Source organism: Pogona vitticeps, chromosome 6 (assembly GCF_051106095.1).
Source record: "Pogona vitticeps strain Pit_001003342236 chromosome 6, PviZW2.1, whole genome shotgun sequence".
Taxonomy (NCBI): domain Eukaryota; kingdom Metazoa; phylum Chordata; class Lepidosauria; order Squamata; family Agamidae; genus Pogona; species Pogona vitticeps.
Window position 1 is genome coordinate 73,325,525 of NC_135788.1, and position 13,024 is coordinate 73,338,548.

Sequence of the window (13,024 nt, forward strand, 5' to 3'; positions counted from 1 at the left end):
TTCTGTCAACTCCTGCGACATCGCTGAAACCAGCTGTATTGGCTCTTGCCTTTCCATTGGGTTATTTCAGTGACGTGGAGAGGGGGGATTTTCTGATTGGGTAACAGCCTATCCTCTGTATTATTTTACCCAGGCTTCGTGCCCTGGAGAGGACACTCCAGCTTTGCGTACAGCGTCAAAAACACTAGACGCTGTTCCAAGTCCTCCATACAGAGCACGTTATCATAGTCTCTCGAGACTGAAGGATGCCTATGAGATCCAAGCTATTAAAGCTTTTATAAGTTAAAACCAGCACTTTGAATTTTGCTTGGAAACAGATGAACAACCAGTGGAGCTGCTGTAAAAGGGGAGCTATATGTTCCCTGTAACCAGCCCCATTTAGCATTCTGTCTGTGGCATTTTAGGCATGCCAGAGTTTCTGAACACTTTCCAAAGGCAGTCCCATGTAGAGCATGTTACAGTAATCCAGCCAAAGCATAACTAGGGTATGTGTCATCGTAGTCAGATCAGACATCTCAAGCAATGGGTGCAGCTGCCACACTAGTTTTAACTGTGCAAAGACACTCCTGATCACTGCCAAAACCTGGGCATCCAAGACTGAGAGATGAATCCAGGAACGGCTGCAAGGTACATACCTGTGTTTTCAGAGGGAGTATCATAAACTGAATCCCAAATCCCTGATCCCTGAATTGCCTTTCATCCGATCAGGAGCACCTCTGTCTTGTCTGGATTAAGTTTCAGTTTATGCACCCTCATCCACACCATTACTGTCAGCAGACAATGAGCTAGAACCAAAACAGCTTGCTCAGATTTACTAAACAAGCAACTGGCATCACTGACATCTAGCCAGCTGTTTTATGTGACACAGGAGTTAGGAAACTGTCACCCTTCAATCTTGTTCAGCATCTGATATCATCAGTTTTAACCTGCATAGCAAATGACAAGGGTATAGGGGAATTCTGATCCAATAACATCTGGAGAGCCATAGGCTTCACACCTCTACTGTAGCATTTAGTTTGGCCAGAGAGTGGCATAAGAAAACTAAGGGTAAAGAATTATTGTCGCGACTGCCACCTCCTCCTACGTCACCACAAGAGATGACAGGCCACGATCCTTCTCACACACACACACAGTACTTCGCTGCCACCAACCACACATAAACCTGACACTTCAGACTTATTGTGGATTTAAAAATAAAAATGTTTTATTAATTACAAAAATAAAATGTAAATCACTGAGAAAAAGAATCACTTGTAATACTATATTTATCAGACCTTCACCCTGCACAGTTCTTTATTACTAGACACTCAGTTACCTAACCTATATCTAACCCTCTCACTCTCTAATTCCCCAACAACAACCTTCTCCCTCCTTGTACACCCCCCTTATATACACAAGCTCCACCCCTTTAAGACCCACCTCCTGCCCTGCCATAGGCCAGGAAACTCCAGCCTTAGCCAAGACAGGCAGGTGACGTCATGGCACACGTCACATACCTTCCCCCTTAAATAAGTTGTTTTGTGGGGGAAAGCTAAGGTGCTTTTTCCCCAAAACAACTGCAACAAACATTTATTACACAGTTTAACACAACTACAAATATACTTACACATCCTCCATACAGGTAAATAAAAACATGCAATGCAAAACAATTATCATAACACAATACATAACTTTCCAAACACTTTACATTGCAATATACCATACACAGAGTCCATAAGTCCTTTACATGTCGTCTTCCGGTCTTCTGGATAAGGCGTCAGCCACACAGTTTATAGTCCCTCTGACCACCTTAACCTCGAAATCATAGTCCTGCAAAAGAAGCGCCCACCTCATCAGTTTACTGTTCTGTGATTTCATAGTCCGCAACCACGATAGAGGTGAGTGATCAGTGCACAAGGTAAAATGTCGACCCCAGATGTAAGCCTTCAGCTTCCGGATCGCAAAGATGATCGCCAAACACTCTTTCTCGATGGTAGAAAGATTCTTCTCCCTGGGAAGCAACTTCTTGCTCAGGTACGCCACTGGATGTTGGTCTCCGCTGTCATCCTGTTGGCACATTACCGCTCCCACACCGGCATTAGACGCATCTGTGTAGATGATGAACTCTCTGTTGAAGTCAGGAGCATGCAGCACTGGATGGTTGGTTAGAGCATCTTTCAGCCGTCCAAACGCCATCTCGCACTCTTCCGACCAGGAAACGCTGTTGCTGCTCTGCTTCTTTGTCAGGTCTGATAAAGGTGCAGCAATCTCACTGAAACCGGGTATAAACCTTCTGTAATACCCTGCCAGACCTAGAAAGGACCTCACTTTCTTTTTAGTGGTAGGTCTGGGCCAATTCAGGATTGCTTCTACCTTGGCTTCTAAAGGTTTGATTAGGCCTCCTCCCACTATGTGACCTAGGTACTTCATCTCTGAGTTACCTAGCTGACACTTACTAGCTTTAACGGTTAAGCCAGCATCTTTCAATCTTTGTAGCACTAACTCTAGATGATGTAGGTGATCTTGCCAGGTGTTGCTAAAGACCCCTATGTCATCGATATAAGCTACTGTGAAGTCACTAAGCCCTTTCAGAGTATGGTCCATGAGCCTTTGAAACATTGCTGGTGAGTTTCTCAGGCCAAAACTGAGGACCCGGAACTCAAACAGGCCAAATGGACTGCAAAATGCGGTTTTCTCTTGGGCCTTAAGGATCACTTCTTCCTTGCAAACACTCTTTGGTTAGACCTAAAAAGGGTACGACTCTGCAACCTCCAATCATCTTACTTAGGTCATCAAGCTTAGGCCTAGGATAAGCATCAGGTTTGGTTACTGAATATAGCTTACTGTAGTACACACAGAACCTGACACTGCCATCCGGCTTGTCTATTAAAACTACAAGGGCTAACCAAGCGCTAGATGAGTGTACAATAATTTGATCGTTTAGCCTTTCGTCTAGTGTTCTGCGAATATTGTCAAAGTAAGAACCTCTTACTCCATATGGTGTTACAGACTGAGAAGCATCCCCTATGTCAGTCCTGGGTAGCACTCCCTTGTCAACACCAGGTTTGTTTGAGAACACTTCTTGAGGTTTTGTAACCAGCGCTCTACAACTATTCTGCTGTTCTCTGGATAGAGTAGGGCTGATCTGCACCTCTTGTGGATTGAACTTCTGTGGGCCCCTCCCTTCCCCGAAGGGCAACCCATGTTCCTCCTTATCAGCCTCTTTTATTGCAAACTGCACATGGATGGTCTCTCTGTAATAAGGCTTCAGGGCATTTGTGTGAATGACCCCCCTGCCTAACCTTTTCATAAGCTTGGATGTATGAGAGGTTCCTAAGTCTGTGATTATCTCAGAAGGAAAACCCATCCTACTCCTGTAATTCACTAAGGCTTCTGCCACAGTCTGGGTCTCTATAGTTAAAATAAATCTGTTCCCCCGCTTAGTGGCGTTGGGCAATGGACCTATGATATCCACCCCTAGACGTGTAAAAGGAGTTGAAATCACTGGTAATGGGCATAGCTTTGCTCTAGTTTTATCACAGTTAGAGCCCTGTCTCTGACAAATATGGCATCTTTGACAGAAACTCTTAATATGTTTACCCATATCAGGCCAGTAAAAGTTTTGGGCTATTCTTTGTTTGGTCTTGTTTATCCCCATATGAGCTGAGAAAATGTCTGCATGTCCCTTTTCCAGAATCATAGGGCGATATTTCTCAGGCACCACCAGCTGTCTCTTAACTTCAGGCCCCAATTTTGAAATATTATTCAGTTTTTCCCTATACAGTAAACCACTCTTACTAATAAAACGTTCAGGGCACTCAGGTGATAAATCTTTATCAGTCACCTTTGCAAAACAGTCTTTTAAGGTGGGGTCTGCTGTTTGTTCCTTGACAAAGAGGCTTTTCTGAGGTATTTCAACTGAGAATGCCTCAGGTTGTGGTACAAATTTCTCTGGCTCTTGAGAGTCAGTCTCACTACTGGCTTCACTTTGTACTGATTGTGAACGTGTTACTACCAGGGCACTCTTGACATGCTTTGTTAAGTCATTACCAATAAGAAAAGGGGTAGGGATCTCAGAAGACACCCCCACTCTCCACAATCCCTTCCAACCTTGATATTCAATTTTCAAATCAGCTACAGGTAGTGAAACTAGTTCTGACCCAATCCCTTTCACAGATAGAGTTTGGTCAGCAATCATACAACTTTGTGGTACTATGTCTGAGTGGCATATGGAAATTTCAGAACAGGTGTCTCTCAAAGCTGAATAGTCATTTTCAAAAACTTTTATCCTGTCCCCAGCAGATTCCAATAAAGCACAATTGGTCTGTATGTAATAACAGTGGACAACTTCAGCGAGAGGTAGCTCCTTCAATGTATCCAATTCAGAGCTCCTAACTGCCTCTGCCTGGGTTTCCATGACAACAGAGCTATCACTAGAAGAAGCTTGAGGTTTACTCTGAACACAAAATACAGCCTTTGCTTCTTTTACATTAACTTTCTGAGGTGGAATTTCTTTATACTGCCTTGTATTAAAACATTGTGCAGCAATGTGACCTTTCTTTTTGCAAATGAAGCAGATTCTCTCCCCCCATGAGCTTTTCCCATCAAATCTTTCAAGTTTCTCTTTTCCCTCCAAAACTTGTTTACTGTGCTGGCCCTGTTCTGAGGGCTTTTCACTAAAATGGCCGCCCACTTTAGTCTGTCTCTGTGCTTGTTCCTTAGAGAACTTTGGGTCCCATGTTTTCCTCACACCTCTCCCCTCATAACAACTAGGACCCCTTATTTGAGAAATAAAATCAGCTATTTGTGCAGCGTTTCTAACATCAGTTGGTTTCCATTCTTGAACTAAATATTTAAGTTCCCCATGGAGTAAGGAATACAACTGCTCCAGGCCCACAACATTTTTCAATTCCTGAAAGGTTTTTACATTCTCTTGTTCAAGCCACTGATCTAAACACTTTTCTAAGTTAAAACCAAGTTGGGTATAAGATTCATCTGATCTTTTAGTAAGTTTTCTGAACTTCAGCCTAAAATGTTCTGAATTAATGCCAAAACGATTGTAAACCATTTTTTTGTACTCTGAATAATCTTTACTGAGCTCAACTGGCATATCAGCATACACATCAGCCATTTTTCCACTCAGGAGAGACCTCAAAATTATCATTTTCTCTGTTTCCCTCACAGAAAAATCAGCACAACTTCGTTCAAAGATTTTAAGGAAGTTTTCAGGACAATCCCCCTGTTTATATGTAGGAAATTTCTTCAAATCTGACTTTGATAACTGACTTGGTTCAGTACCAGACTCTCTGTTGTTGTTGTTGTTTTGGTTCAGTAATTCCATTTTCCTAAGTTCAAAAGCCATACGCTCCTTTTCCAGAGCAATTTTCTCCCTTTCTATTCTTTCCTCCTTTTCTAGCTGTTTCATTTGAAATTCATGTGCCTGGGCTAATTGAATTTTCCTCAGTTCTGATAACTGTTCACCATGAGCTTCTTCCTGCACTGAGGCAAGTCTTCCCTCACCATTTGACTCATCCCCAGACCAGTCTGACATTGCTTGGTCTCTTTGTTCACTCACTTCTGCCATTTGACTGCGCGTGAGAGGCATTTTAATCACACAGAAGGCTCTTTTCTATTTTCAAGCCTCTGTTTAAAACGTCACTTTTTCCTTTCCTGTGCTAAGGTCTGACACTCTCTAACAGGGTACACAAACAGATATGGCTAGGCTTGTTACTGTAGTCCCTAATGGCTTCTGCCCCTTCACTGGGCCTCTTGCCAGATTTAGAGCTACTTTAATTTTCTGCCCTTGGCTCTACTTCAAAATCCACCACAGCTTCACCCTCTCTCAGGTTCTGCAGTTCACTAGAGAGATCCCAAATCTTTACTGCCCTTGGTCTGTCTGTCCCTTCCGAGTTCTCCTAACTCTGGACTCTCAGACCAAGTCCCAACAGCCTCCTACTTTGGGTCAATCTCCCTCACAAAATGGACCTTCTAGAGCTCATAAGTCAGTTCCCTCACTCTGAAGTTTAGGTGCCTCTCTACTAGATCTGCTCCCCCCTGGAGACAAATCCTAGAGAGTTACCCACACCCCACTTCAGGTGCACCTAACTGAAATCCTTTTGCTCTGGTCACACTAGCCAAGGCTTTTCTGGGCAACTGGGCAACTGGACAACTCGTATCCCACCCGCTGGCACCAGTTTTGTCGCGACTGCCACCTCCTCCTACGTCACCACAAGAGATGACAGGCCACGATCCTTCTCACACACACACACAGTACTTCGCTGCCACCAACCACACATAAACCTGACACTTCAGACTTATTGTGGATTTAAAAATAAAAATGATGTTTTATTAATTACAAAAATAAAATGTAAATCACTGAGAAAAAGAATCACTTGTAATACTATATTTATCAGACCTTCACCCTGCACAGTTCTTTATTACTAGACACTCAGTTACCTAACCTATATCTAACCCTCTCACTCTCTAATTCCCCAACAACAACCTTCTCCCTCCTTGTACACCCCCCTTATATACACAAGCTCCACCCCTTTAAGACCCACCTCCTGCCCTGCCATAGGCCAGGAAACTCCAGCCTTAGCCAAGACAGGCAGGTGATGTCATGGCACACGTCACAATTATTAACAAGTATTTCATTATCAGATGGGTTAAAGGGTCATCTTCTGGTAAACAGCATCATATGATTTTTTTAAAGGCTTTTCAAAATAATTGATGAGTTATTTGGTCTACACTGCACCCTTTTCACAATGCATTATCTAAAAAGGCTCCCTTATGATAGAGCACAAATTCTAGGCTAAACTGGCCCAAAACTGAAACGACAACCTCTCGTCCATAGAAAGAGTATTGAGAGTCATGCTGGATGAAACTGAAAGCCCTTCAGTCTACTATAGTCTTGACACAGTTACCAACCAGCTGTCTACGGGAAGCCAACAAGCAGGACACAAGCACAACCACACTCATACAGCGTGCAGCAAGTTTGTTCTTGTCCTTACAAAGCTGTCAGAATATTCTCTTTTTACCCATTTCTCATAGTCACATAAACAGGTGCTTCAATAGGAACACTCAGGAAAAAAAAAAGTTGTAACTACTACTTCTATTTCTTTTTTCAGTTTTGCAGAATCTTGAGGCTGCACATATCCCAGGCCTACCCAGCTATGCCATATCCACACTTGCCAAATGAGGCAACACATTTGGGTTGGGGGGGGGCAAAGTCACCCTCAGCATCCAATCTTGTCCAAATTGTTCAACTCAGTTCTAGAATGTTGTGACCCAATCTGCATATTTGCAAAAAAAAAAAAGCCCACTAGTATGTGATCACAAAGACCATGAAGCAGAATCATGACCATAAGAGAGAATGCTACCAGTTCTGTTTCCCTAAGTATGAAGAGTAGCCATGGGTCCAACTACTTTTCCAGTGGTTTCAATGTGGCTCTTGAACCAGCTAAACCAGCTATCTATACCAAGTCATTCAGATGAGTCATTCATTTTTATGTTTTGCTCCATTGTTCAGCCTTCCAGCTCCATTACTGACAATGAGGTGAGTAACAACAAGCATGTGATTATTAATTTGGAATTTGCACCAACCATCCAGATAAATCCACTCTTGGCTCACAAGACATTTGTGCTAGTCTGTTTTCATAAATCTCCTGCATTATCTCTAGTGTTTTAGTAAGTTAAAACAGATGTGGGGGAAATAACTGCCCCGACAAGCAGGGCTGGCCCCCTCCCTTTTGTCCTTCTACCATCAGGCAAAGACCTGACATTTTAAAAGAAATAATTAGGGGTCTCAGGAGTGCTTTATTTATTGACTTTAAAGATTTTTAAATGTTTTTAAAATGTTTTCAAATGTGGTTTAAATATTAATAAAAGTTTTGCTGTTTTTAGTACATTTCTTACAGTATTTTTAACTTGATCATGAGCTACCCATGGGAAGAGAGGCAACATATAGATAACATAAAGTTTCCCCCCATTCTTCTGCACACCAGGAGGCCACCCACTGTATGATCAATTGCATTACTATCTTGCAACCAGCACAAGAAGGGGCATGAGAGAGGGAGCCTGCCAAATCTGGGAGAAAGCCAATGAGATCTCTTTTGCACTGTGTTTAGTAACTGGATACAAGTCATAATCAGCAGGATGCTGGAAGGCATCTGAAAATTTGGAATGCAAGACTAAAAGTCTTATCTCCCTATCTTTCTAATATTTTTAGCAGCTGTAGCAAAAGTACCAGTAAGTCACTCCGGGGCCACCCCTAGTACTGAAGTACTGGTAAGCCATTCTGAGTTCACTCCTCCCAAGCATGCACACACACATATACACAAACACACAATGCCTCTGGGGAGGAATGTTACATCAGGTGATAACACTCTTCCAAAGTCATTGTTGGGGAGGGAAAACAATGATTGCCTACTTGAGAATGCGCCAATGAAACAAGTTTGGGCAAAAACAGGCTTGCCTAAATGGTCAGGACTTGCAAAAATTCCTAAAGTTCTTGCAGAAAACAATGCTTGGGCCCATGCCATAGTTTAAGGACATTCCAGTGTGTACATCTGGGGAACTACAACATTGGCAAAAGGATTCTCATTAGCAAAAATGCACAGAAAGCCCAAATTCCTTGAGGATTTTCTGCTGAAAAGCTAAATTCACCACTCAAGGCAATACCACCCCATGAGTGTCGTCTAATTATTTCTTAGCATGCTATCATATCATTACTGATTATAGTTCCCATTCAAAAGAGGGGTCATTTAAAGCCACTCTAGTATTTGTTTACAATTTTAGAATATTCTTAACAAAACAACAATTATAGTGTGCTCTTCCCATACCACCACTACCAAAGTACATTATAACTTGTAAAACTTACCATTGGTATTTTATTGCATCTATTTCACAAAGTGTATACTGAATATCCAGGGCTTGATACTTTAAAAAGTACAACTTTTTAAAGTTTTGAGATATAATCTATACTAGTAATTTTCAAACACCTTTTGGGGAACACTTTTGACATTCCCTGGCAGATAAGTAACACTGTGGAGGATGTCTACACAGTGTTTTAGGGAACACAGCTCATGCACCCCACTACCTAGGGTGAATCAAAACTGTGCTTCCAAACAGAAGTGCTTGCAGGAATTCTTAGTTCACACTGCTACTGTTTTGCTCCCATGGACAATGAGTAAGATGCTGATGTCCCACCATGGAGTGTCACTTCCTCTTTTGCTGTTGCAGCTTTTGCGAGCAACTGTCAAATCTGTTCCCTGCTGCTTCATATGATGCAAAATAATCATGCGCAACAGCCTGACGAATGTCTGCACCATCATTGCTTTGCCTCAGTAGTTGTTGATACTGTTTAAACTCAAGTGTCTAAAATAGACTTAGAATTGGCAACATTTGCAACCATTTTAAGCAAAATGCCAGCAGAGCAGCCACTCTCCAGGGCCACCTCACCCACAATATCATCCTCAGAGGAAGGAAAACAGGGACACTTGGACTAATGCAAAAGCAGGCCAAGTTTTTAAAAGGCAGGCTGGCAAGACAAACATCATCTGGAGGGAAGGGCCTCCCATCCATCTCAGGTGTCCCTATGTTTCTAAGAACTCCTACACATCCAAGCACTTATTTTTTAAAGGCAAAGCTATTTAAAGTAAAACATACACAAAACCCATCAGGACTCACCTCTGCATGAAATGCCTTGTGGGTCAATGACTTGTTTGCAAATGTTACACACTTTGGGTTTCTTAAAGTTCTTACTCTTGAAAGTATGAGAATTTGAAGCTTGCTCTTCTGGCTAAAAAGAAAGAAGAGCAAATATGAAAAAATATTCTCAAATCATAGTTGGTAAATTAAATTATTTGTGCATTCATTTTATTTCATTTCATTCACTCCTCCCAGTGCAAGACTCAAGGCAACAAACAACAGCAGAAAAGCAGTAATTTATGCAAGTAAAAACACAATTATATATATTAGCTGTCAAATGTAAGCACTGAATTCAAATATCTAAATACCATGAAAATAGAAAATAGGAAGGAAGGAAGGCCTACCATTAAAAAAAAATCATTAACCAGTTAGTGGCCGAGGCCCCTTCTAAATAAAAATGTATCTGCCTGACTATGGTGGAAAAAGCAGGAAGGTGGCCAGGCTAGCTTCCTTCCTTCAGAAAAGAGTTCCACCCACCCGGGAGCAGTCACTGACAAGGCTCCTTCACCTGTGCCCTCAACCATATGAACCTGTGAGAGTGGCATGACTGGAAGACTGGTTTACCTTGAAGTTCTCAAAGCTCAGACAAGCTCATATGGGAATGTACAGGCGATATAGGATTTAATGGATCATAACCAACACTTTCAGTTGCATATGAAAACAGACCAACAGGCCACAGAACTACTGTTCTGCCCAAAACCAGCTCTAGCTTAGAGCTGTACACACTTGTCTCATGCTTGCGGAGAAGAACAAGGAACTGAAACACTTTTCTCCTAGCAAGAATGGTGAGGAACTTCCAAGCACTTTCAATTCAGTTCACACATTTATGACAATATTACACACACACAAGTAGAGACAAGTAAAGACCTAAAGATGAAGACTTTCCAGCACTCTACTCTTTACATCTGTCTCACACCTCTGTTCTCAAGCTAGGTTTCCTATTAAGGAAAAAAAAAGATATGCTATGGGCACATAACGTTCAGTGTGCTGTCCAAATGGAGATTACTCTCCCAGTGACCATTGCTCATTTTCTTTCCTTCTTTTTCTCTTCTCCTTTCATACACACTGACACTTTTACACTGTAAGCTACAAAGGACTGGTGTATTTCTCTGATTCACACTGCTTATTTGTAAAGACTGAAATGGATGGTTTTTTTAAAAAAACCTGTCACAAATTTTTAGTATATTGTTTTATATTCAGAATCCAATATGCCACTGTCAGTGGCCCAACCGCTTCCATGGGGAGGAACACATCAAACTTCTGGGTGTTCAGAATCAAAAAGCCTACTTTCCATACTAATCTTCTTGGCCGGCTACATTTTGCTGTTGATCTAGACAGGTTCAGTCATCTTCCTCATTACCACCACAGGCAAAAGTTTACCTCAGAGGGGACTAGCAGACTCAGAGCACTTGACTGTGCAAGTGGGGAGGACAGGATTGCAGCTGGAGATTGATAAACAAATAGTCAAGGAATACCTTACCACCTTGAAATCTCCAGGGCCGGATGAACTGCCACCAAGCGTACTGAAGGAACTGGCTGAAGAACTCTCAGAACCGCTATCCATTATTTTCTTGAAATTATGGGAAATGGGGGAAGTGCCAGAGGATTGGAGGAGGGCTAATGTCCCTATCTTCAAAAAGGGCAAAAAAGAGGAACCTGGGAACTACAGGCCGGTCAGCCTGACATCAATGAGGGGACAATGTATGGTTCCAATTCACCACAACATTTAAAATAGTTTGTTGGTGCAATCTAAGAATCTTGCCTGTCTTCAGAAATCCTGGAGAATGGAGGGGAGTATCACAGGATTAGCATAAAAGAAATACTTGGAAGAAGCAGGGAAAGAGGATGTAAGGAAACCAGACCATTCTGTCAGACAATCTCACCTTCTTAAAAATAGAGTTATCAGTTTAATAGTGTGTTTGGCAGTCAAATTATCTTGATTTCAGCAAAGCATTTTCTGTTAAATGTGAGCTAGATGATTATGCTGTCAGGTGCATCTAAAACTAGTCAAATCATCTAATCATGGATGCCTCATTAAACTGGAAGGTTTTCAGTGAAATTCCACAGAGATCTTTTCTACATCCAATAGTCTCCAGCATATTTATCAGTAAATTGAATGACTGCATGGTGAGACTACTTATCAAATTTGTGGATGACAAAAAACTGGAAGGGATACCTAATGCCAGAGGAGGCATGTCCAGAAAAGAATAAATAACACAGTGGTTCCCAAACCTTTGGTCCTCAGATATTCTTGGACAAAAACTCTCAGAAGCCTTAATCACTAGCTGTGCTGGCCAGGATTTCTGTGAGTTGTAGTTCAAAAACTTCTGGAGACTCAAGGCTGGGAACCAATTAACTAGTTGAATCAAAACCAGGTTTTATGAAGAAAGGATGAAGAAGCTGGATGTGCTTACTCTGGAAAGAACAAAACACGGGGAAGAGGGAACATGATTTGAAGCACCTTTCAAATATCTGAAGGTGTGTATGAGCTGCCCCCTCCCTGCCACCCCTTCCATGATGTAAGGGTGAGTCTTTGCAGAAGATTGAGTTTTATTAAAGGGAGAAAGCAACTTGCACCAAAAGTCTTTTTACAGAGTTGGGTCTTGTTTGACCCTAAACAGAAATAGGATTTTGCAGACTCAGGCCCCAACAGGCTGGGGAGACAGACCCAGGGCTTTCTGGACTGAAAACTGAAAGTCCTTAGCAAAACTGGGCCACTCCAGGACAGGCACAACACAGTTCTTCTCAGACCCAGATTCTGCTGAGCCAGAAACATAAGAAATCCTTGTGGGCACAGGCTCTTGTGCATTGGTAACAGTCAAGTCCGAAACAAGGTCCAGCTCCTGCAATGAGCCACAACCCTAGTCAAATGGGTCAACATAGTTTTATGGGTGCCGGGGAGTTACTTCACTTCCCAAAGTTCATAAGTACAGTTGGTCTCTTGAGGAAAACCACCAGAGGCTTTACAGGCAGGAGGCACACTGCCCTTCTGTGGCCACACTACTTAGTCTTGGGGTTCTGCCAGAGGGAACATGCATGTATGCACACACACCTTGGGTGTCACAACCAGAGTTCGGGCAGAAACTGCTGCATGAGATGGCTGGGCATGGAGGGAGAGATCAGGCCGAGTGGGCTGATTGGAGAACCCGGGGCTCAAGACAGGGGGAGGGGGGTGTCAGCCACTTGTCCTTATTGTCTCCAGCAGCACTCTGTGTTTCTTTAGTTTTCCAGATGCCTTGGTTCTTGAAGCCTCATCCTGCCCCACCTTACCCTGGCAGCTTCTTCAGGTGATGCTGTCAGCTCTCCTTGGAGTGGATCAGCAGAGATTTATTTTCAT

The 13,024-nt window shown here is 42.5% G+C and overlaps 1 protein-coding gene across 7 annotated transcripts in view; it reads right to left on the reverse strand.

Moving 5' to 3' along the window:
• The window catches only part of TNS3 (tensin 3), a 301,059-nt gene that overhangs the window by 206,266 nt on the left and 81,769 nt on the right, over positions 1-13,024 (reverse strand). For 6 of the 7 annotated variants that reach the window (XM_078377581.1, XM_020811228.3, XM_020811227.3 and 3 more), the window contains exon 2: positions 9,667-9,778. The exons of the other annotated variant lie outside the window; for it this stretch is intronic. In XM_078377581.1, coding sequence (XP_078233707.1) covers positions 9,667-9,778 — 112 coding nt within the window. The remainder of the gene's footprint in view (positions 1-9,666; positions 9,779-13,024) is intronic. 7 annotated transcript variants of the gene reach the window in all.